The sequence below is a fragment of the Oncorhynchus nerka genome, linkage group LG13 (assembly GCF_034236695.1).
Source record: "Oncorhynchus nerka isolate Pitt River linkage group LG13, Oner_Uvic_2.0, whole genome shotgun sequence".
NCBI lineage: Eukaryota > Metazoa > Chordata > Actinopteri > Salmoniformes > Salmonidae > Oncorhynchus > Oncorhynchus nerka.
This window is the reverse complement of record NC_088408.1, coordinates 27,518,157-27,541,571: the sequence shown is the minus strand read 5'-3', so window position 1 is coordinate 27,541,571 and position 23,415 is coordinate 27,518,157. Positions and strand designations below refer to the sequence as shown.

Genomic DNA, 23,415 nt, shown 5'->3' with positions numbered 1-23,415 from the left:
CCCACTGCTAAGTCTGGAGCGCTGCACTGTCCACCACAGCAGAATCAGCGTCATATTGACCTTGTTGTTGTCAACATGATCCGTGGTTAATTGTTCACAATATAACATAGATGTGGCAATTATGCACCCTACATACTAACATGGGACCAGCACATTGCTCAATTAATTAGCTCTGTATGAGCAGCTAGGTCAAGCACATTGTAATCAACAACATGGCATTATCATGTGACAATGTGACACAAATAGACAAAAGGTGGCCAAAATCTTTTTTGATGTTTTTCATAATTTTGTCTAGGGTATCTGTCTAGATGTATAAACCTGAAGACCAAGACAAGACAAACAGCTGTCAATCAACTGGGGGTGCCATAATATTCTGCATTACATCATTTAACAACATTTTCAAGCCTGTATTATGATTGCATGTTTGTTATTATCATGATTATGAATATGATTACAAATGTTTACTAAATATCTATTTTATGATTATTGTTATCATTCTACATCACAGGCAGGAAATCCATGCTGCAATATTGAAAGGCTCTCAGGGACTGTTGATCTCGTGAGACCAGGTATTGAGCAGTAAATCGTACCACCGCAGACAATTTTCGGGGGTGTTGCTACCAGCCACAGACAGACATGCTCACTGCTGCCGGCACAGGCACATTGCATTACTCAGCGAAACTGCCGCGCATCCCACCAGCGATCGTTTATGATTTAAAAAAATATATATATATATGCGACATTGATGCCCAAGATTTACACTTTGTTAATATATCAAAACAAACTCGTTGGAACTGCCCAGGAGGGTATGCGCCCGGTGTTCTCTGTGGCAAGCTTACGGGTAATGACATTGTCAGCTGTAAAGTGGCCTGTACTAGGGTATGTATACTTTTACCTTGGCGTCGACAACGCTATCCCCCTCCGAAATCGCGTTCACCTCCGCGCTTAGCTCCTCGGCTGACGCACCCTCTTGGCTCTTTTCGTCACGTTGCGCTGAGGTCTGTGCTCCCATGGCGAAAACCGCACTTCTTTCTCCTCTTTGGTTGATTTGGCTCGTGCTCGCCCCGAAACCACCGCAAACGCGACAAAACTTCAAAAGGTAGTAAGCGACACCAAGTATGTATCCACGCGCCAAAAATGCGTCCTAGGACCGCTCCGGGGTAGTCGAGCTATTAAATGATGAAACAAGAGTGTCAGCGAACTGTTTTAGGGCCCCCTCCTCCCCTCGCTATCACATGGACCAGGCCAGTGCGCCACGGCACGCCTTGCAGCATCAGATGGGATTGGGAACGAGACAGAAACCTGATGAGAGAGGGGAGAGCAGTCGCATTATGCAGCATAGCCCATACACCAACATCATCCTCCAAAATTAAATTAGTCCAACTTTGAAATGAAAAAATAAACAGAACATAGGCTAGGTCAGAGGAGTTATTCAATAATGTTAGACGTCAACGTGTAGGTCTACACAGGGATAAATACATCTTAGTATGGAACACTGTCTGATGCTGACAGACGTCAGGGAAATGGAGGACCAGAGTCCGGGCTATGAGAAGTTTCTCTCTTGCTCTCTCACAACATATCTGTATGTTGAAATATATAATTAACAGGCTTAATTTGGCACAGCCACAACACACACAGTTACTGTTAATAAACATAAACTCTTTCTCTCACACACACACACTTCTTTTTTTGTGTCATATTTTTTCCCCACACTCCATATACAAACGTATACATACAACACAAACAATAAGTACATCTAATCTGCCCAGACAGCTATGCTCACACCCCCATCCCTAGTGCCTGCATTGTTTGACACTTGACCTTAAATTGTATCAATTTGATTTTCTTGGCAGCCCATGCTATTTCAAAATATTGTAAAAATAAAGATTTTGATATTTCCACTGTGTTAATGATGGTGAATTGATTGATTTCTAAGTTTTTAGTATAATTTTTTTTCAAGATGAGTGATAAGAGAATTGTCCAGTCCATTGGGTATGTAACTACATCCCCATATGCCATGTCTTGAAATATGCAGACAGACTGATTAAAAGTACTTTTACATTGTATTACTTCTGACAGCCAACATTCTAGCTCTGCCCACAACTTCCAGACTTTATAGCATTCCCAGAAAGCATGGATCATTAGTCATTATTAGTTTCACACTTAAGACATGACTGCCTTTGTACTGTAGAATTTGTGAATTTGGCCTCTTGTCTAATAAATGATATACTTGAGTTTATACTGGATTAAGCATACATTATTATATATAATTTTGTTAGTTCTGCTCCAACTTTCCCTCCATCTTGTGCTAACGTAATTTCTTTTTATGTCTTGGTCCCAGTAGTTGATATTTTTTTCTAAGTGACCAAAACATTTCTGCAGCATTTAAAGTCCCCAAGAACACAGTGCCCTCCATAATTCTTAAATGGAAGAAGTTTGGAACCACCAAGACTCTTCCTAGAGCTGGCAGCCCGGACAAACTGATCAATTGGAGGAGAAGGGCCTTTGTCAGAGAGGTGACCAAGAACCCGATGGTCACTCTGACAGAGCTCTAGAGTTCCTCTGCAGAGATGGGAGAACCTTCCAGAAGGACATCCATCTCTGCAACACTCCACCAATCAGGCCTTTATGGTAGAGTGGTCAGACCGAAGCAACTCCTCAGTAAAAGGCACATGACAGCCCGCTTGGAGTTTGCCAAAAGGCACCTAAAAGACTCTCAGACCATGAGAAACAAGATTCTCTGGTCTGATGAAACCAAGATTGAACTCTTCTTACTGAATGCCAAGCGTCACGTCTAGAGACAAAAACCTGCCACCATCCCTACGGTGAAGCACGGGTGTGGCAGCATCATGCTGTATGGGATGTTTTTCAGCGACAGGGACTGGGAGATTAGTCAGAATCAAGGCAAAGATGAGGGAGCAAAGTACAGAAAGATCCTTGATGAGTGCTCAGGACCTCAGACTGGGGAAAAAGGTTCATCTTCTAACAGGACAACGACCCTAAGCATACAGCCAAGACAATGCAGGAGATGTTCTTGAGTAGCCCAGCCAGAGCCCAGACTTGAACCCGATCTAACATCTTTGAAGAAACCTGAAAATAGCTGTGCAGCAATGCTCCCGATCCAACCTGACAGAGATTGAGAGGATCTACAGATAAGAATGGGAGACACTCCCCAAATACAGGTGTGCCAAGCTTGTAGCGTCATACCCAAGAAGACTCAAGGCTGTAATCGCTGCCAAAGGTGCTTCAACAAAGTACTGAGTAAAGGGTCTGAATACTTATGTAAATTTTATAATTCTTATAATTCTTTCTTTTCATTTTTGGCTTCAGACCAATGCCTACTTCTCACTTAAAACTGAGTTTTTAGTTTTTTATAATGTATGAGATGAAATAATATGCTCTGTACAGTTTTCATGACCTACTGTAACCCCTTAAAGTCTCGCTCACCTGCCTTCCAGACTCTGTCACTCTGTCGCATGCCTCTCTCTCACCCTATGCCTCTTTCTCTCCTTTTCTCACCTGTCTCTCTCTCCCCCTCTTCTTTTTTCTCTTTCTCCTCTGTCTATCTCTCTTCCCGTCTCTCTCCATCTCTCCGCTCCCGCTTTCTCTGTCTACCTGCCTCTCCTCAGCCTCTTTTAGTCTGCCTCTCCTAGCCTCTCTCTTCCCTGTCTGTCTTCCTTAAACTCTTTCTCTGTCTACCTGCCTCTCCTCAGCCTCTTTTAGTCTGCCTCTCCTAGCCTCTCTCTTCCCTGTCTGTCTTCCTTAAACTCTTTCTCTGTCTACCTGCCTCTCCTCAGCCTCTTTTAGTCTGCCTCTCCTAGCCTCTCTCTTCCCTGTCGGTCTTCCTTAAACTCTTTGTCTGCCTCTCCTCTGCCTCAGCCTCTCTTCCCTGCCTCTCTCTACTGTGCCTCTCTTCCCTGCCTTTCTCCCTCTCTTCTAGCTCACGAGGTCACCTACCAGCTGCTTTGCTTTGCAAATTTGCATGTGGCAGCCTCCCCTGAGAATGCAAACACAAACACAAAAACAAAACCCAAGCCTTGTACAGTACAGTTGGTTCAGGTCAGTGAGGACAGTTGTGCTGAAATGTACTGGGTGTTTGATAAACAGGAACTCCTCCGTGGAAGGAGTAGTAGCAGTTGCATTACACCAGGCTGTGATGTACTGGATGTGGAGTTCCAGAGCAGACTGTCTGCTGGACCTGGAGGTACTGTGTGTCGAAGGCATCCTGGTGATAAGGGGTATAGGAACTGAGCTGGCTAGAGGATGATGTAGTGGAGGCAGCAAAGATAATGTGAAAAAAAATAAGCTACATATGTAGAAACGCATTTAAGAGCATGCATACACACTTAGTCATGTACAACAAATAATACATATTGCTGTACTTTTCCTACTTTGAAAAACGTCCCTGATCTTAGTAAGTTTTAAACATTTTGTTTTTGGATGTGAGCTTTACTATACAGCAAAACAGTGAGATCTGGTACCATCTGTTTTAATACTCCCAAGCCTGTAGTCAGTCCTATTCTATTCTGCCAGTTGAGCCTTGGTAAAAGCATGGGGTCTGTCTATTAGACACACGGAGCACAGTCAGAGAAGAAAACAAACTCCAACAATCAAACAGGCATGAACTCATAGTTGAAAACCAAAATTCCCCACTCACCCACCTCCTCTTATTAGTTTAGTTGTCCTTTCAACTAACTCAACTTGTACTGTAGTTGTGGAACAATATGAAAAACTCTTAAATTGGATGTTTTGGTGCCTAGGACAATTCAGACTCCTGATTGAGGACCTTATTGATGATGAATGTGTTTGTTATTTATGAACTTGCTCAGTTTCTGCTTGCATTTCGTGTTTTGTGTGTATAGTTTTGTTATTTTCTGTAATTCAAGGCTCTTCAGTAAGAGACCTTGGTCTCAGAATGACTCTGGTAAAAAATAATAATAATAACATATCCCAAAAACCCCTCACATAATCCCAAATACATGTATCATCATCATCCTCAGTCATACAGTGAGGCTCCAAAAGTATTGGGACAGTGGCACTTTTTTGTTGTTGTTTTGGTTCTGTACTCAGCACTTTGGATTTGAAATGATACAAGGACTATGAGGTTAAAGTGCAGACTGTCAGCTTTAATTTGAGGGTATTTTCATCCATATCGGATGAACCGTATAGAAAGTACAGCCCTTTTTGTTCATAGTCCCCCCATTTTAGGGGACCAAAAGTAAGTGTATGAAAGTGACAAAAAGTATTTGGTCCCATATTCATAGCAAGCAATGACAACATCAAGTTTGTGACTACAAATTTGTTGGATCCATTTGCTTTTTGTTTTGGTTGTGTTTCAGATTATTTTGTGCCCAATTGAAATGAAATGTATATAATGGTGTCATTTTGGAGTCACTTTTATTGTAAATAATAATATAATAGGTTTCTAAACACTTCTACATTAACGTGGATGCTACCATGATTACAGATAATCATGAATGAATCGTGAATAATGATGAGTGAGAAAGTTACAAATATCATAATCCCCCCCAAAATGCTTACCTCTCACCATTACAATAACAGGGGAGGTTAGTATTTTTTTTGGGGGGGGGGTATGATATTTGCGCGATATGGATGAAAACACCCTCAAATTAAAGCTGTCAGTCTGCACTTTAACCTCATAGACATTGTATCATTTCAAATCCAAGGTGCTGGAGTACAGACCCAAACAACAACAAATGTGTCACTGTCCCAATACTTTTGGAGCCTCACTCTCTGTATTCCAGCTCTTCCGTCTCCCCTGCTGCACACTCTTTCAGAGGGGTTGGGTTAAAAGCCGAGATCAAATTTCAGTTGGAACTTGTAATTGACCAATAAAGTAATCTTAATGATCTTCTCTTAGGGGTTTTGAGAAATGGCTGTGTTCTGTGGTAACGCTGTGAAGCAGTAAAACACAGGGCTTGCGTTTCTCTCGATGAACAGCCGTGTGTGTGTGTGTTAGCTAACCGCTAACAGCCACGGATAGACAGTCTACAGGTTCTCCTGACGTTATCCCAGCCCATGCAAGATATCATTATGTTATTACAGGGTGAACAGAGGAGACGGAAAGACAGATGGACTGAGAGTGAGAGATATTGAAACTGATAGTACTCTGAGCATTACATTTCTGAATGATAGTTTATTTTACATCTTGAACTGTGTATTTTCTTCTTTGGGAAGAGAATAAGAGAATCGTTGAGGAAGGGAGGCTAGACAGAGAGGGAAATATGAGAGATACATAGAGGAAAGTACAGTCGTGGGTCTTTATGCTTAAAGTCTATCAGAAAAGGAGTTATGATCTAGGATCTGTTTAGCCTTTTTGATCCTAATGAATAAGATTATATGAACAGGGGCAGTTCAACAATGAGACACTATGAATACAGGCCCTGATGTGCCATATTGGTGTGTACTCCTGTAGATGGTGTGTAACCGGCAGTGTTGATTGTGTGAGAAGTGAAGGCTGGCTGTAGAGGATGACAAACCTGTCCTATACTTTAGCCCCAAAATGAGAGGGCACTAACCTCGACCTTGGGATTCCATAACACTTTGTAAGATTATTTCTCTCCCTCTCTAGACTCTGTCCAATGTATGTGACTGAACAGAGATAAGTACACTATATACACAAGAGTGAGTGGATTTGGCTATTTTAGCCACACCCGTTGCTGACAGGTGTACAAAATTGAGCACACAGCCATGCAATCTCCATAGACAAACATTGGCAGTAGAATGGCCTTACTGAAGAGCTCAGTGACTTTCAACGTGGCACTTTCATTGGTTGCAACACACTACCGAGTTCCAAACTGCCCCTGGAAGCAGCGTCAAGAACTGTTCATCGGGAGCTTCATGAAGTGGGTTTCAATGGCTGAGGAGCCGAACACAAACCTAAGATCACCATGCGCAATTCCAAGCTTTGGCTGGAGTGATGTAAAGCTTGCCACCATTGGACTCTGGAGCAGTGGAAATGTGATCTCTGGAGTGATGAATTCACCATTTTCCAGTTTGATGGACAAATCTGGATTTGGCAGATGCCAGGAGAACACTACCTGCCCCAATGCATAGTGCCAACTGTAAAGTTTGGTGGATGAGGAATAATGGTCTGGGGCTGTTTTCATGGTTAAGGCCCCTTAGTTCCAGTAAAAGGACATTTTAACACTATAGCATACAATGACATTCTAGACGATTCTGTGCTTCCAACTTTGTGGTAAGTTTGGGGAAGGACCTTTCCTGTTTCAGCATGATAATGCCTCCGTGTACAAAATGAGGTCCATACAGAAATAGATTGTCGAGATCAGTGTGAACTTGAATGGCCTGCACAGAGCCCTGACCTCAACCCCATCAAAAACCTTTGGGATGAATTGGAATGCGAGCCAGACCGTATCGCCCAACATCAGTGCCCCGACCTCAATAATGCTTTTGTAGCTGAATGGAATCAAGTCCCCGCAGCAATGTTCCAACATCTAGTGGAAAGCCTTACCAGAAGAGTGGAGACTTTTATAGCAGCAAAGGGGGGGACCAACTCCATATTAATGCCCATGATTTTGGAATCAAATCAAATTTATTTATATAGCCCTTCGTACATCAGCTGATATCTCAAAGTGCTGTACAGAAACCCAGCCTAAAACCCCAAACAATACAGGTGTAGAAGCACGGTGGCCAGGAAAAACTCCCTAGAAAGGCCAAAACCTAGGAAGAAACCTAGAGAGGAACCAGGCTATGTGGGGTGGCCAGTCCTCTTCTGGCTGTGCCGGGTGGAGATTATAACAGAACATGGCCAAGATGTTCAAATGTTCATAAATGACGAGCATGGTCAAATAATAATAATCACAGGCAGAAAAGTTGAAACTGGAGCAGCAGCACGGCCAGGTGGACTGGGGAGAGCAAGGAGTCATCATGCCAGGTAGTCCTGAGGCATGGTCCAAGGGCTCAGGTCCTCCGAGAGAGAAAGAGAGAATTAGAGAGAGCATACTTAAATTCACACAGGACACCAGATAGGACAGGAGAAGTACTCCAGATATAACAAACTGACCCCTAGCCCCCCGACGCAAACTACTGCAGCATAAATACTGGAGGCTGAGACAGGAGGGGTCAGGAGACACTGTGGCCCCGTCCGACGATACCCCCAGACAGGGCCAAACAGGAAGGATATAACCCCACCCACTTTGCCAAAGCACAGCCCCCACACCACTAGAGGGATATGTTCAACCACCAACTTACCATCCTGAGACAAGGCCGAGTATAGCCCACAAAGATCTCCGCCACGGCACAACCCAAGGGGGGCGGCGCCTTGTTCGATGAGCCGATGTCCACATACTTTTGGTCATGTAGTGTATGTCAATTTTCTGACCTGATGCTTTTCTTATTAACCATACATGAGCTGATCTTCACACACACACACACACACACACACACACACACACGTACCACACAGAGATGAGCCAAAACTGACTGTCGAAGAAAGAAAATACATCAATTCAACAAGACAACATTCAGAATCCTTTCAGTGAGAAAATAAGTCCACATCTGGCTAACAGAAACTGTGTGGTTGCTCTCCAGAGAACACATCCTTGGAGAGAATACAGTATTTACACTGGACTGATGGTGAGGGTCTTGGTCCTGGGCCACAGGGTGGCTGTGTTGTTAAAGAACCGTCATTGGACGAACTTCACCATGCCCACAGGAGGAACTTATGATGTCATTGAAAATATGGGGAGGCTTGAGGAGGATGGGTGATGGTGGGGGAGGAGGGGGAATGTCATTCAAGTGTAAGTCTTTACCGAAGATGTCAAGGCTAATGAGACACCAACCAACCGCTGGCTGTTGCTCTAAGAAGGGCATCTCACACAAGCGCACACACACAATCATGTACGCACACACTTACGTGCATACAGCCAAGACAACAGGCATCAATACCGGGCTCCTCTCCAAAGACATCTCGTCTATCGTAATACAAAATAACTTACTTGGCAATGAACAATAGGCATGTGTGTTCAGCCTCACCCTGCTGACTAGCACTCAGCACCCTGCTACCCTGTCACAGGAGGGGGGTGAAGGGGCCAGGACAGGGGAAGGTAGAGAGGGTGAGTGGGCATCAACAGGGGATGATAGAGGTGAATGGGATTGGACAGGGGGGAGAAAGGGGTGATATGGTTAGGACAAGGGAGAGCGAGGCACTGAGTGGACAGAAGCATGGGAGGAAAGAGGGGGTCAGTGAACTAAGACAGGGGGACGAGAGGTGGAAAGTGGGCTGGGAGAACAGAAGGGGGGGGGGTATGTTGGTAGACAGGGAAGATGGGGGTGAGTGTGTTTGGCCAGGGTAGGTAAAGGGGGTAGCTAGAATGTGTTGTGGGGAAGAATCTAGTGAGCTTCTAATGACAATTTAGAGTGAACTTTTTTTTACACTGGTGGGTGTGAGAGTGGTGGTGACTCTAGCCTGTTTCTGACTGAGCCAGTTAGAGCTAGCTAAGGAACGTAGCCTGCCGTATGGGATGGGTACAGCAGGGATGCCACGTACACAACTTCATGGGGCAAAACACACCCTAATTGGCCCAGGTGATCCTGTCATTAGGCTGTAAGGGCAGTGGAAAACCAGGACAAACCTATGTAAAGCAAACATGGGTCAAATAGGCTACATACAGTTTGTCAGATAGTTAAGCTTCTTGATCCACACACACCTGTAAGTAGTACTGATCCTTAAGGATACATTAAGAAATATGTAGGACCTGTCCTTGGTACTAAAATTAAACTGAAACTAAACACGGAATACTCAGTCACAGCGCAGTATCTACCTGTATGTAACTCGGGAGAAGTTGTTTTATTTGATCACATAAATGACAAGTTATCGCAATCAAATTGGACTGACTCAAGATTAACACTATGCATAAACAAACCCAATTTGACAAGACTCAGACTAACCAGTGCAATTTAATCCTATGACAGAGATGGATTATGATTTAAAGCTCTTTAATTTGCCATCACCCCAAAACAAAGAGGTTAAGTCCAGCAGTACATGTACTTATGCACACACACACACAATTACAGCCCCCTCAGTATGAATGAGTGCATTCTTTTCCCTCTGACAGTGGAACACACACACACACTGTACTTAGAGAAACCCCAGAGAACAGAGGCAATAACAGACCTAGCAGGTGTGGAATGCCAGCTACGACAAAAGCACACATGTACACAGGAACCACGTAGCAACACAAACATCAGATCCTGACAGGCGGCGCTGACATTCTCGGGACCTGTGAGGGGGCCGGCTCTGAGGCCTGGATTTCAGGACCATCGAGGGCTAAACTCTAAATATGTGTGAGTAAATTTGTTGTTACGCATTCTGGTATTGTTGTGCTTGATTGTTTGCACATGTCTAGGTTCATGTGCATGTATTAGTGAGTATACTTGACTGTGCGCGTGATTGAGTGAGTGTATTCAGCTGTTCTGCATATGTACATTTTTAACCCAGACCAAAAATAGCCATTGTGCTTGCTTTGGAGGCTCTCCTGACAGAGCCCTGCGATAACAGGAAGAGGTCTGTGTCCAAACAGCAGATGGAATGTTCTCTGCTCACCTGATGGGTGTGAACAAGACAAAAAATAAAATAAGACAACAGAACTGTAGAGTAAATAAAATAGTTTATTTTAAAAAGGCACAGTTGTTATACGGTAGAAAACCATGGTTTTCCATAATCCATCTAATTAAACAGCATTAAGTAGAAGTGGAGCGTCAGCTTAGTAACCAAACTGTGTAACAGCCACCCTGTGACATTTAGCAGGATGTAGTGGATTAAGAAATGTTAGACGAGGCTAGATAACCACATTTAAAACAACTTGTGCGTACAACATGAATTTAGTGCATAAATACATGAGCACTTGTACTGCATTACACTAAATAAAAGCATATTAAGCCACATTAAGAATGAAATGAAAACAATAAAACCAGCACCATGACATGAGATATTATAGTAATTCATCTCAGTAAACAAATTTAAAAAGTAACAAAATCTTTCCCTCATTTTTAAGGGGTTACAGTTAACAGAAATACAGCATGGTTAGGCCTTATTTGGTTTAATATCGTTGATGTGCAAAAGAGTGACCCCAGCCTTTGCAGTGGCATTGTGGAACCCTGTAGGTAGGAAGTGCCATTAGAAGGCTTAAGCATCTTCCATGGAGGGTGTAGGGCTCTTCCTCCTCGCCATGCTCCCTACAGGGCAGGAGGGTCTTTCACAGAGCCTGAGGAGAGAACATCAGAACGTTGGAGAACTGACTGAGTGCATCTCTAAATCTAGGGTCATAGCCTTGGTGCTGAGTGAATAGGGAATAACACAGAGTGAAAATATCCAGAGGAGTACTGTGTATTGACGCGGAGGCAATATTTAACACACACACACACCGTCTAGACCAAGTGAGCCACTCAGAGGAAGGACAATGAGTGTATGAGTGCTACACATGAATTACGTTAAATAAACATCAGGTTCCTACCCTACACGGCACCTTTCTCTACAACAACACATTCATTCAGTTTCATAGACATCATCAGGTTCCTACCCTACACGGCACCTTTCTCTACAACAACACATTCATTCAGTTTCATAGACATCATCAGGTTCCTACCCTACACGGCACCTTTCTCTACAACAACACATTCATTCAGTTTCATAGACATCATCAGGTTCCTACCCTACACGTTACCTTTATCTACAACACATTCATTCAGTTTCATAGACATCATTAGGTTCCTACCCCACACGGCACCTTTCTCTACAACAACACATTCATTCAGTTTCATAGACATCATCAGGTTCCTACCCCACACGGCACCTCTCTCTACAACAACACATTCATTCAGTTTCATAGACATCATCAGGTTCCTACTCTACACGGCACCTCTCTCTACAACAACACATTCATTCAGTTTCATAGACATCATCAGGTTCCTACCCTACACGGCACCTTTCTCTACAACAACACATTCATTCAGTTTCATAGACATCATCAGGTTCCTACCCTACACAGCACCTCTCTCTACAACAACACATTCATTCAGTTTCATAGACATCATCAGGTTCCTACCCTACACGGCACCTCTCTCTACAACAACACATTCATTCAGTTTCATAGACATCATCAGGTTCCTACCCTACACGGCACTTCTCTCTACAACAACACATTCATTCAGTTTCATAGACATCATCAGGTTCCTACCCTACACAGCACCTCTCTCTACAACAACACATTCATTCAGTTTCATAGACATCATCAGGTTCCTACCCTACACGGCACCTCTCTCTACAACAACACATTCATTCAGTTTCATAGACATCATCAGGTTCCTACCCTACACGGCACTTCTCTCTACAACAACACATTCATTCAGTTTCATAGACATCATCAGGTTCCTACCCTACACGGCACCTTTCTCTACAACAACACATTCATTCAGTTTCATAGACATCATCAGGTTCCTACCCTACACGGCACCTCTCTCTACAACAACACATTCATTCAGTTTCATAGACATCATCAGGTTCCTACCCTACACGGCACCTCTCTCTACAACAACACATTCATTCAGTTTCATAGACATCATCAGGTTCCTACCCTACACGGCACCTCTCTCTACAACAACACATTCATTCAGTTTCATAGACATCATCAGGTTCCTACCCTACACGGCACTTCTCTCTACAACAACACATTCATTCAGTTTCATAGACATCATCAGGTTCCTACCCTACACGGCACCTCTCTCTACAACAACACATTCATTCAGTTTCATAGACATCATCAGGTTCCTACCCTACACGGCACCTTTCTCTACAACAACACATTAATTCAGTTTCATAGACATCATCAGGTTCCTACCCCACACGGCACCTTTCTCTACAACAACACATTCATTCAGTTTCATAGACATCATCAGGTTCCTACCCTACACGGCACCTCTCTCTACAACAACACATTCATTCAGTTTCATAGACATCATCAGGTTCCTACCCTACACGGCACCTCTCTCTACAACAACACATTCATTCAGTTTCATAGACATCATCAGGTTCCTACCCTACACGGCACCTTTATCTACAACACATTCATTCAGTTTCATAGACATCATCAGGTTCCTACCCCACACGGCACCTCTCTCTACAACAACACATTCATTCAGTTTCATAGACATCATCAGGTTCCTACCCTACACGGTACCTTTATCTACAACACATTCATTCAGTTTCATAGACATCATTAGGTTCCTACTCTACACGGCACCTCTCTCTACAACAACACATTCATTCAGTTTCATAGACATCATCAGGTTCCTACCCTACACGGCACCTTTCTCTACAACGACACATTCATTCAGTTTCATAGACATCATCAGGTTCCTACCCTACATGGCACCTTTCTCTACAACAACACATTCATTCAGTTTCATAGACATCATCAGGTTCCTACCCTACACGGCACGTCTCTCTACAACAACACATTCATTCAGTTTCATAGACATCATCAGGTTCCTACCCTACACGGCACCTTTCTCTACAACAACACATTCATTCAGTTTCATAGACATCATCACGTTCCTACCCTACACGGCACCTTTCTCTACAACAACACATTCATTCAGTTTCATAGACATCATCAGGTTCCTACCCTACACGGCACCTCTCTCTACAACAACACATTCATTCAGTTTCATAGACATCATCAGGTTCCTACCCTACACGGCACCTTTCTCTACAACAACACATTCATTCAGTTTCATAGACATCATCAGGTTCCTACCCTACACGGCACCTTTCTCTACAACAACACATTCTTTCAGTTTCATAGACATCATCAGGTTCCTACCCTACACGGCACCTTTCTCTACAACAACACATTAATTCAGTTTCATAGACATCATCAGGTTCCTACCCCACACGGCACCTTTCTCTACAACAACACATTCATTCAGTTTCATAGACATCATCAGGTTCCTACCCTACACGGCACCTCTCTCTACAACAACACATTCATTCAGTTTCATAGACATCATCAGGTTCCTACCCTACACGGCACCTCTCTCTACAACAACACATTCATTCAGTTTCATAGACATCATCAGGTTCCTACCCTACACGGCACCTTTATCTACAACACATTCATTCAGTTTCATAGACATCATCAGGTTCCTACCCCACACGGCACCTCTCTCTACAACAACACATTCATTCAGTTTCATAGACATCATCAGGTTCCTACCCTACACGGTACCTTTATCTACAACACATTCATTCAGTTTCATATACATCATTAGGTTCCTACTTTACACGGCACCTCTCTCTACAACAACACATTCATTCAGTTTCATAGACATCATCAGGTTCCTACCCTACACGGCACCTTTCTCTACAACAACACATTCATTCAGTTTCATAGACATCATCAGGTTCCTACCCTACATGGCACCTTTCTCTACAACAACACATTCATTCAGTTTCATAGACATCATCAGGTTCCTACCCTACACGGCACCTCTCTCTACAACAACACATTCATTCAGTTTCATAGACATCATCAGGTTCCTACCCTACACGGCACCTTTCTCTACAACAACACATTCATTCAGTTTCATAGACATCATCAGGTTCCTACCCTACACGGCACCTTTCTCTACAACAACACATTCTTTCAGTTTCATAGACATCATCAGGTTCCTACCCTACACGGCACCTTTCTCTACAACAACACATTCATTCAGTTTCATAGACATCATCAGGTTCCTACCCTACACGGCACCTTTATCTACAACACATTCATTCAGTTTCATAGACATCATCAGGTTCCTACCCTACACGGCACCTTTCTCTACAACAACACATTCATTCAGTTTCATAGACATCATCAGGTTCCTACCCTACACGGCACCTCTCTCTACAACAACACATTCATTCAGTTTCATAGACATCATCAGGTTCCTACCCTACACGGCACCTTTCTCTACAACAACACATTCATTCAGTTTCATAGACATCATCAGGTTCCTACCCTACACGGCACCTCTCTACAACAACACATTCATTCAGTTTCATAGACATCATCAGGTTCCTACCCTACACGGCACCTTTCTCTACAACAACACATTCATTCAGTTTCATAGACATCATCAGGTTCCTACCCTACACGGCACCTTTCTCTACAACAACACATTAATTCAGTTTCATAGACATCATCAGGTTCCTACCCTACACGGCACCTTTCTCTACAACAACACATTCATTCAGTTTCATAGACATCATCAGGTTCCTACCCTACACGGCACCTTTCTCTACAACAACACATTCATTCAGTTTCATAGACATCATCAGGTTCCTACCCTACACGGCACCTTTCTCTACAACAACACATTCATTCAGTTTCATAGACATCATCAGGTTCCTACCCTACACGGCACCTTTCTCTACAACAACACATTAATTCAGTTTCATAGACATCATCAGGTTCCTACCCTACACGGCACCTTTCTCTACAACAACACATTCATTCAGTTTCATAGACATCATCAGGTTCCTACCCTACACGGCACCTTTCTCTACAACAACACATTCATTCAGTTTCATAGACATCATCAGGTTCCTACCCTACACGGCACCTTTCTCTACAACAACACATTCATTCAGTTTCATAGACATCATCAGGTTCCTACCCTACACGGCACCTTTCTCTACAACAACACATTCATTCAGTTTCATAGACATCATCAGGTTCCTACCCTACACGGCACCTTTCTCTACAACAACACATTCATTCAGTTTCATAGACATCATCAGGTTCCTACCCTACACGGCACCTTTCTCTACAACAACACATTCATTCAGTTTCATAGACATCATCAGGTTCCTACCCTACACGGCACCTTTCTCTACAACAACACATTCATTCAGTTTCATAGACATCATCAGGTTCCTACCCTACACGGCACCTTTCTCTACAACAACACATTCATTCAGTTTCATAGACATCATCACGTTCCTACCCTACACGGCACCTTTCACTACAACAACACATTCATTCAGTTTCATAGACATCATCAGGTTCCTACCCTACACGGCACCTTTCTCTACAACAACACATTCATTCAGTTTCATAGACATCATCAGGTTCCTACCCTACACGGCACCTTTACAACAACACATTCATTCAGTTTCATAGACATCATCAGGTTCCTACCCTACACGGCACCTTTCTCTACAACAACACATTCATTCAGTTTCATAGACATCATCAGGTTCCTACCCTACACGGCACCTTTCTCTACAACAACACATTAATTCAGTTTCATAGACATCATCAGGTTCCTACCCTACACGGCACCTTTCTCTACAACAACACATTAATTCAGTTTCATAGACATCATCACGTTCCTACCCTACACGGCACCTTTCTCTACAACAACACATTCATTCAGTTTCATAGACATCATCACGTTCCTACCCTACACGGCACCTTTCTCTACAACAACACATTAATTCAGTTTCATAGACATCATCAGGTTCCTACCCTACACGGCACCTTTCTCTACAACAACACATTAATTCAGTTTCATAGACATCATCAGGTTCCTACCCTACACGACACCTTTCTTTACAACAACACATTCATTCAGTTTCATAGACATCATCAGGTTCCTACCCTACACGGCACCTCTCTCTACAACAACACATTCATTCAGTTTCATAGACATCATCAGGTTCCTACCCTACACGGCACCTTTACAACAACACATTCATTCATTTTCATAGACATCATCAGGTTCCTACCCTACACGGCACCTTTCTCTACAACAACACATTCATTCAGTTTCATAGACATCATCAGGTTCCTACCCTACACGGCACCTCTCTCTACAACAACACATTCATTCAGTTTCATAGACATCATCAGGTTCCTACCCTACATGGTATGTGGCAGGTAGACTACATAAGCATTTACAAAACTGGTTCACTACTGACTGAATTTACAGGGAAAATGTAGCAGTGTTGTCTGATTGGATATAACGAGACTGTTGCTTACTGTGGCAGTCCAAACAACACAGATACACAGGCTGATTCATATGTAGCTAAGATAATCATTTCTCCATCTGGCTTACTAGAACTGTAAAGACATTGTTTGCGACAGCCACAGCCCTTAACCTTGGCAACTGCTACACCTCATTTCATTAAAAGTGTTTTAGGCACCATTGGGTAAAATCTAAATGCCAACAATAACGTTACTTAAACTCATCAGAATAAGATGAATGGCGTGCTATACAGCAACATCTATATCCGGGACTTGTCCAAAACGTGTGATCGATTTAGATGTCAAAAATGAATATGACCAGCATTTTCAGCTACATATAATATGGAAATAAAAACGGGGTCATAATGGTTTGAATGGAATACTATTTTACCTGGGTGATTGTTCTGAAGCATGCTCAGAAGAGCCCAGTGATCTCCTCTGTAACTGGGTCGAGGTCGATGTCATAGAAACAGGGTCGCGTGGGCAGGCCTGGCATAGTACTCATCTGAGGGGGAGAGGGAGGAGGAAGAGAAAGAGCAAGTTAGTCATCTGTGCATTGCATTGAGCAATCACTTGTGAAAGCAGGTACAATTACTTGCTTTCCTTTTGAGTTGATTCAATTTGAATTCAGTTCCCAATTGAGTCTTCGATTCATGAGTTTACATACATTTTATACATTAAATGATTGAAAATAACAGGAAATATTCCAAAGTTTAACAGCGATTTACAAACACTAAGCAGAGCAGCCTCTGGTCTTTACTGTAGTGTATTCTTCTAGCTCAGAGAGCTGCATTTCTAATAACTTAACCAGCAGTGACGCATGAGAGCCAATAACATTTTAATGTAATTTTGACAGGAGATTAAGAAAAATAACTAAACTAAATCAAATTTAATGGGAGACTAAGGTCAGACGGGGCGGGGCTCAGTGAGAGAAAAAAGGAGTTGATTGGACAACGACCATAGCCGTGGCCAACAGGGACAGCCAGCTGACTTGACCAATTCAAGCGACCAAAGCACTATTGATTGGGAGTAGGCTTGCAAAATTCTGGGAACATTCAATACATTCCCCAATATTCCCGAAATCCCAGTTGGATGATTCCGGTAATCAGGAGGGAAACAGTAGGAAATCCGGAATCAACCAAACAGGATTTCTGGAAAACCAGGGAATTTATTGAAAGTTCCCAGGAATTTTGCAACCCTATTTGGGAGTCATGCATGTGTCATTAGAACTCTGTTGAGATGCTATGGATCAGGTCATGTGTGTTGGGATGACAGTTATTGATGAGTAGAATGGAGAGGATGACAAGGGAGAGGTTGTTGGCAAGGAGGATAAACTAGAATGATTAGTCCAGACTTGATATTTACAGTCCAGATGAACTATGTGAACAGCCGATGTCGCTTGTAGATTCTCTAACAAATAACAGGACTACTGTTTTACTGTCTGTGATCCACTACAGTCAAAGTACAGATAGTCCTATCTCAGGACGATCTGATTAACCTATTCCAGTAGCTATCGCAGCTTTCTCTTCATAGAAGACTCATACATTCATCTGTAGCGATGGACAAAACTCAGAAAATCTTTCATCTGCAGTTTCACACTGAAGTTACGTGGTGAAACAAACTAGACTTCAACAAATTCACTTAAACAGGTCAAGTCAAATTAACAAGAGCCTTAAACGACACTAAATATACAACTTAGCCCCAAATGACATTCCTACGTAACTATTACTGACTATCTAAGTTGGCCCTACAGTTGAGCCTAGAGTTAGGCTAGAACGTGACAACACCGGAAGTATTTTTCATTCAGCCAATCATCTTTCAGCTCCAAGAGCTGACCCCAGTAAGACTAGCTGTCACCATTGGCGTCGGTTAACGAAGACATGGATGTTGATTAAGGCAGCCCTCCGCACCTCTCTGATTCAGAGGGGTTGGGTTAAATGCGGAAGACACATTTCAGCTAAATGCATTCAGTTGTACAACTGACTAGGTATCCCCCTTTCCCTAATGAGATCCTAATAAATCCAATCAAGAGGAAAAGTTACAGGCCTATATGGTCATTGGTATTTAGCACACATAAATAAAACCTCTCCCAGACCAACCATAAAAACTCTAGCTGCTGTAAATGACAAGATTGTGTGTTAACTGCATAATGCTTCTGCATATTCATAACACCACAACAGTTGCTCAATGGTAACTCATGAAGAGTGGGATATAAGGTTTGGAAAATATTTTCTATAATGAAATAACTGATCTGATGTTGAATTACTATAATCCAAACTCATTTAATTCAGTCTGCTGGAGATCAAATCACAATGAAGGTAGGGGCTTCCCTATTACTTCTACACTCCCATCTATGTGACTCAGAGAGTGATTGCCAAATGGGTTGACCACCCATCATAAGGACTGTGGTGTCTTTCCAGCGGTCAATGGTTCTGTTCTTTGTCCCGATGTGAGCGTCGAAAAAAATCACATTTAAATTCCAAGTAAACCAACCAAACTAGACCAGCCTGAAAAATAGAGGAGGGAAAGGTGGGAGATCATGGTCCCGGCACAAAATGGCTACAGTTACAAAGCTGACACAAGGTTTCCACCAAATCTGGTCAAAATCCTCTGGCAGCGAAACACCCTTTCCCTAGGAAACTGTAGAACTGCACTGCAAATAGTTCATTCTAAGCAAGCCTAAATATCTTAAATTGAGTGATAATTCCTAGTTTTTTTCCGTACCCCCAAAAAGGCAGATAATTTTTCCCTTCTTATTTTTAACCTAAAAAAGGCTTAATACAAGTAATTTAATCGTCATAATAAGGTAAATTATCTTGAAAAAATGTCTTGAAATAAGATAAATTACTTGTACTAAGGCTTTTTTAGGTAAAAAAATAAGAAAAATATCTGCCAATGACGTTAGATAATTCAGCTTGCTACAAAATATAATTCATTATCAACTGGGTGGTTCAAGCCCTGAATGCTGATTGGCTGACAGCCGTGGTATATCAGACCATATACCCCAAAAATATTTTTACTGCTCTAATTACATTGGTAACCAGTTTATAATAGCAAATGAGGCACCTCGGGTGGTTGTGGTATATGGCCAATATACTACGGCTCAGGGCTGTATCCAGGCACTCCACGTTGTGTCCTGCATAAGAATATCCCTTAGCTGTGGTATATTGGCCATATACCACACCCCCTCGTGCCTTTTGCTTAAATAATGCACGGTATAATTCAACGGCAATGAAGTACATTTTTACATGTTCTATATCTGAGCTGCTTTTTAAAGCAAAAGTCGAATTGAAAACATTATTGGCATAGTTGAATTCGATTTTCATAATAGCACGCTACTGTAGGAGGACTGATGGTTTGGTTAGCTAAGCTAGCAAGTCTGTTTGGTTACCAAGGCAACTATTGTACCTACCTAGTAAACTTGCTAGCTACTTCAGTGGATGTTGAACACATTTCCGACGTCAAATGAACACATTTCTTAGCCACAAATATAGCATTGGTATAAGCGGGATAATCAACTCGGGAACTTTATGCGTTTTCTGGAAGATTATGCAACGCCGTGGAAGGTTAATGCCACACCTTCCACATTATTTTCCATTAAACGCATTGCCCCTTGATTATTCCTTAACATTACAGTATCTAGGTTGTTGTCTACATAGTGGAAGGACACACAATCAGAGACCTACCCTGGGACCCTCAAGGAAAGAGTCAAAATTAGGGTATGACTGGGAGTATGAGACAGGCGAGGAGAAGACAACGAACTGCCCAGTAGAACAGAGCGTTCCTCTCACTAACGGAAGAGAATACACTCCTTCTGCAATAACATGTGCGGCTCCATTCCAAACAAAAACCGGTCTTCTCTCTACACTTTTTGACACGGAATTACAGAAACTAAGGGACTGAGCATCTAGTTCAATCAGACCTCAGAAGGTGAGTCATTAGGACAAACGGGCACTGCAGCAGTTTTGGATTGGAGCAGCTAGTGTCACAGAGGACTAAGAACTTTAAACAGCTCAATTTGACTGGGGGTGGGGCTTAACATAGAGAAGATTGAGAGCCTAGGAGGATATCCTGAGGTAGAGTAAATTAAAATCAACTGACTGCTTAAATGTTATTCTGGCGTGAGGCAGGGGAATTACGCATAATGAAATCATGGACATGAAGAGGAGGACATGTGAAAAGACAGTCACGAGTCTGCCTATGGTCAATAGGACTTGCTCTGAAAACACCCCGGAAAGAATGATCATCTCTCCAATATGGAGAATGGTTTATTTATCCAAAACAACCAATTTGTTACAATTTTGGACTTGGGAGACACTTGTCCTCTTTTATTTTGCATCTACATGTGTAATGCACCTGTGACTACCACTGTAATTTAGTAGTCCCTAGTGACTACTCGGTATTAAAAACCTCTTAAGGATCCGTAGGATCGGTGTCCCTATACCGGGATGGTTGTTGCTAACATACGCTAATGTGACTAGAATGACATTGTAAGTAACAGCAAACTTTCCAAGACATAGACATGTCTTATATCATTAGAAAACTTAAATTATTGTTAATCTAACTGCACTCCCCAATTTACTGTAGCGGTTACAGTGAAAAAATACCATGCTATTGTTATAGGAGAGTGCAACAACAACAAACATTTTTTATCACAGCAACTGGTTTGATACATTCATCTCTGAAGGTAAATAATGTACTTACATTCAGTAATCTTGCCTTGATTTGTCATCCTGAGGGTCCCAGAGATAAAATGTAGCATAGTTTTGTTTGATAAAATCAATTTTTATATTCAAATGTAGGAACTGGGTTCTACAGTTTGAACCTCTGTTTGTATTATATTTTATCAGATTTAATGTGTTATATCATCCCCAGTTAACAATTGGTTCATTCTTCCCCCCTCCTCTCCCCTGGAACTATTTCCCAGGTTGTTGCTGTAAATGAGAATGTGTTCAGTTAACTTACCTGGTAAAATAAGGGTAAAATAAAAATAAATTATCCTACATTAATTTCCACAAACTTCAAAGTGTTTGCTTTCAAATGGTATCAAGAATATGCATATCCTTGCTTCAGGGACTAAGCTACAGGCAGTTCGATTTGGGAATGTCATTTTAGGAGAAAATTGAAAAGGATCAGATCCTTCATTAACACTTCATAGTAAAAACAAACTATGGTAACACTTAATGTGAACCTGCATCATAGTGGCTACATAACACTGCCATTACAAATGACAGAAGAGGTCATAAACAGTCCTGTCAGCAGAGTTAAAGCAGGACTAAAATAATGAACTGTCAGAGAGGAGGGAAGGTAGAAGAGGTTGATGGAGAAGATATGGTTCAGGTAGTGACAATAGGTGTGCTGTTCTCCTTTGGTCCCATAATCCTGAGGCAGCCGGGGAACTTGTCGGAACACGCAAAACACGGACGCTCTGTGGCTAAAGATGGAATCCTGGCTCTGCCAAGAAATTCCCTCCATTATTCCCAAACAATGCGCCATTGTCCGGGAAAACCTTGGGGCCGACAATGTAGCACTTATTCTATCACTGTGTAACACCCCTCCACTGCACTGGAGAGGAGTTGGGGGCTCTTAACTCGGAATACTACGAAATACCACAAAAACCCACAATTGATTTTACTCTTCCTACCACAGTGACTAATCTTGACATGGCTTCTCTCTCATCTCTAAATGAACCAAGTCCATGACTCTGGCTGGCCTCAGCCAGTCATATCTACTTTTCCTCGCAGAGACTGGTGATAATTCATCATGGTGGAGACAGTGTCCACCCATAATGGCTAATATGATTTGGAGGTGAAACAAATGGTACTCTGTCTGTCTGTGTGAGTGTGGATCGACATCTGAATGACTCAGAGATGCTTTGTAAACAGATAGGCCAGCGTGTGTTAGTGCTCTTCTGACTGACGGGCCTATCTTCAAGTGAAGAATGGGAGTCCGCCTGATGAACCAAACTACTCAGTAATCTCCTCCACATTGCCTAACTCTCACATTTAAACAAAACAAATATATATATTTTTGTGATTACTGATCAAATTAATTTATAATTAGCAGGTTTTTGTTATGTTTTAACAAACCTTTTTTATTTTTGTACTTATGTATTGTATATAGTTATTTTGTGGTGTGGTTTTCATATCAGCCCTTGAGCTTCCAACCTGCAACACTGTTATTTTGTGGTGTGGTTTTCATATCAGCCCTTGAGCTTCCAACCTGCAACACTGTTATTTTGTTTGAATGAGTTTTTATGTGTATTGTTGTCTATCACTTGTTTTCTTTGGTGCAAATAAATAAAGAGATGAATGGGGGCATCTTTGAACTCTGACCTGTGTGAGTGTGTGCTTCCTTAAGTGAG

The 23,415-nt window shown here is 42.3% G+C and overlaps 2 protein-coding genes across 3 annotated transcripts in view; both read right to left on the bottom strand.

Annotated features, from left to right (window-relative positions):
- The window catches only part of akap12b (A kinase (PRKA) anchor protein 12b), a 90,208-nt gene extending 88,992 nt beyond the window's left edge, over positions 1-1,216 (bottom strand). The window contains exon 1 of the mRNA XM_029676451.2: positions 896-1,216. Within this exon, the coding sequence (XP_029532311.1) occupies positions 896-1,012 (117 nt within the window). The 5' untranslated portion in view covers positions 1,013-1,216. The remainder of the gene's footprint in view (positions 1-895) is intronic.
- Positions 1,217-10,630: 9,414 nt separating this feature from the next.
- The window catches only part of mthfd1l (methylenetetrahydrofolate dehydrogenase (NADP+ dependent) 1 like), a 94,214-nt gene continuing 81,429 nt past the window's right edge, over positions 10,631-23,415 (bottom strand). For both annotated transcript variants that reach the window (XM_029676454.2, XM_029676455.2), the window contains exons 26-27: positions 17,443-17,556; positions 10,631-11,246 (exon numbers count right to left, since the gene is read on the bottom strand). In XM_029676454.2, coding sequence (XP_029532314.1) covers positions 17,467-17,556 — 90 coding nt within the window. In that variant the 3' untranslated portion in view covers positions 10,631-11,246; positions 17,443-17,466. The remainder of the gene's footprint in view (positions 11,247-17,442; positions 17,557-23,415) is intronic.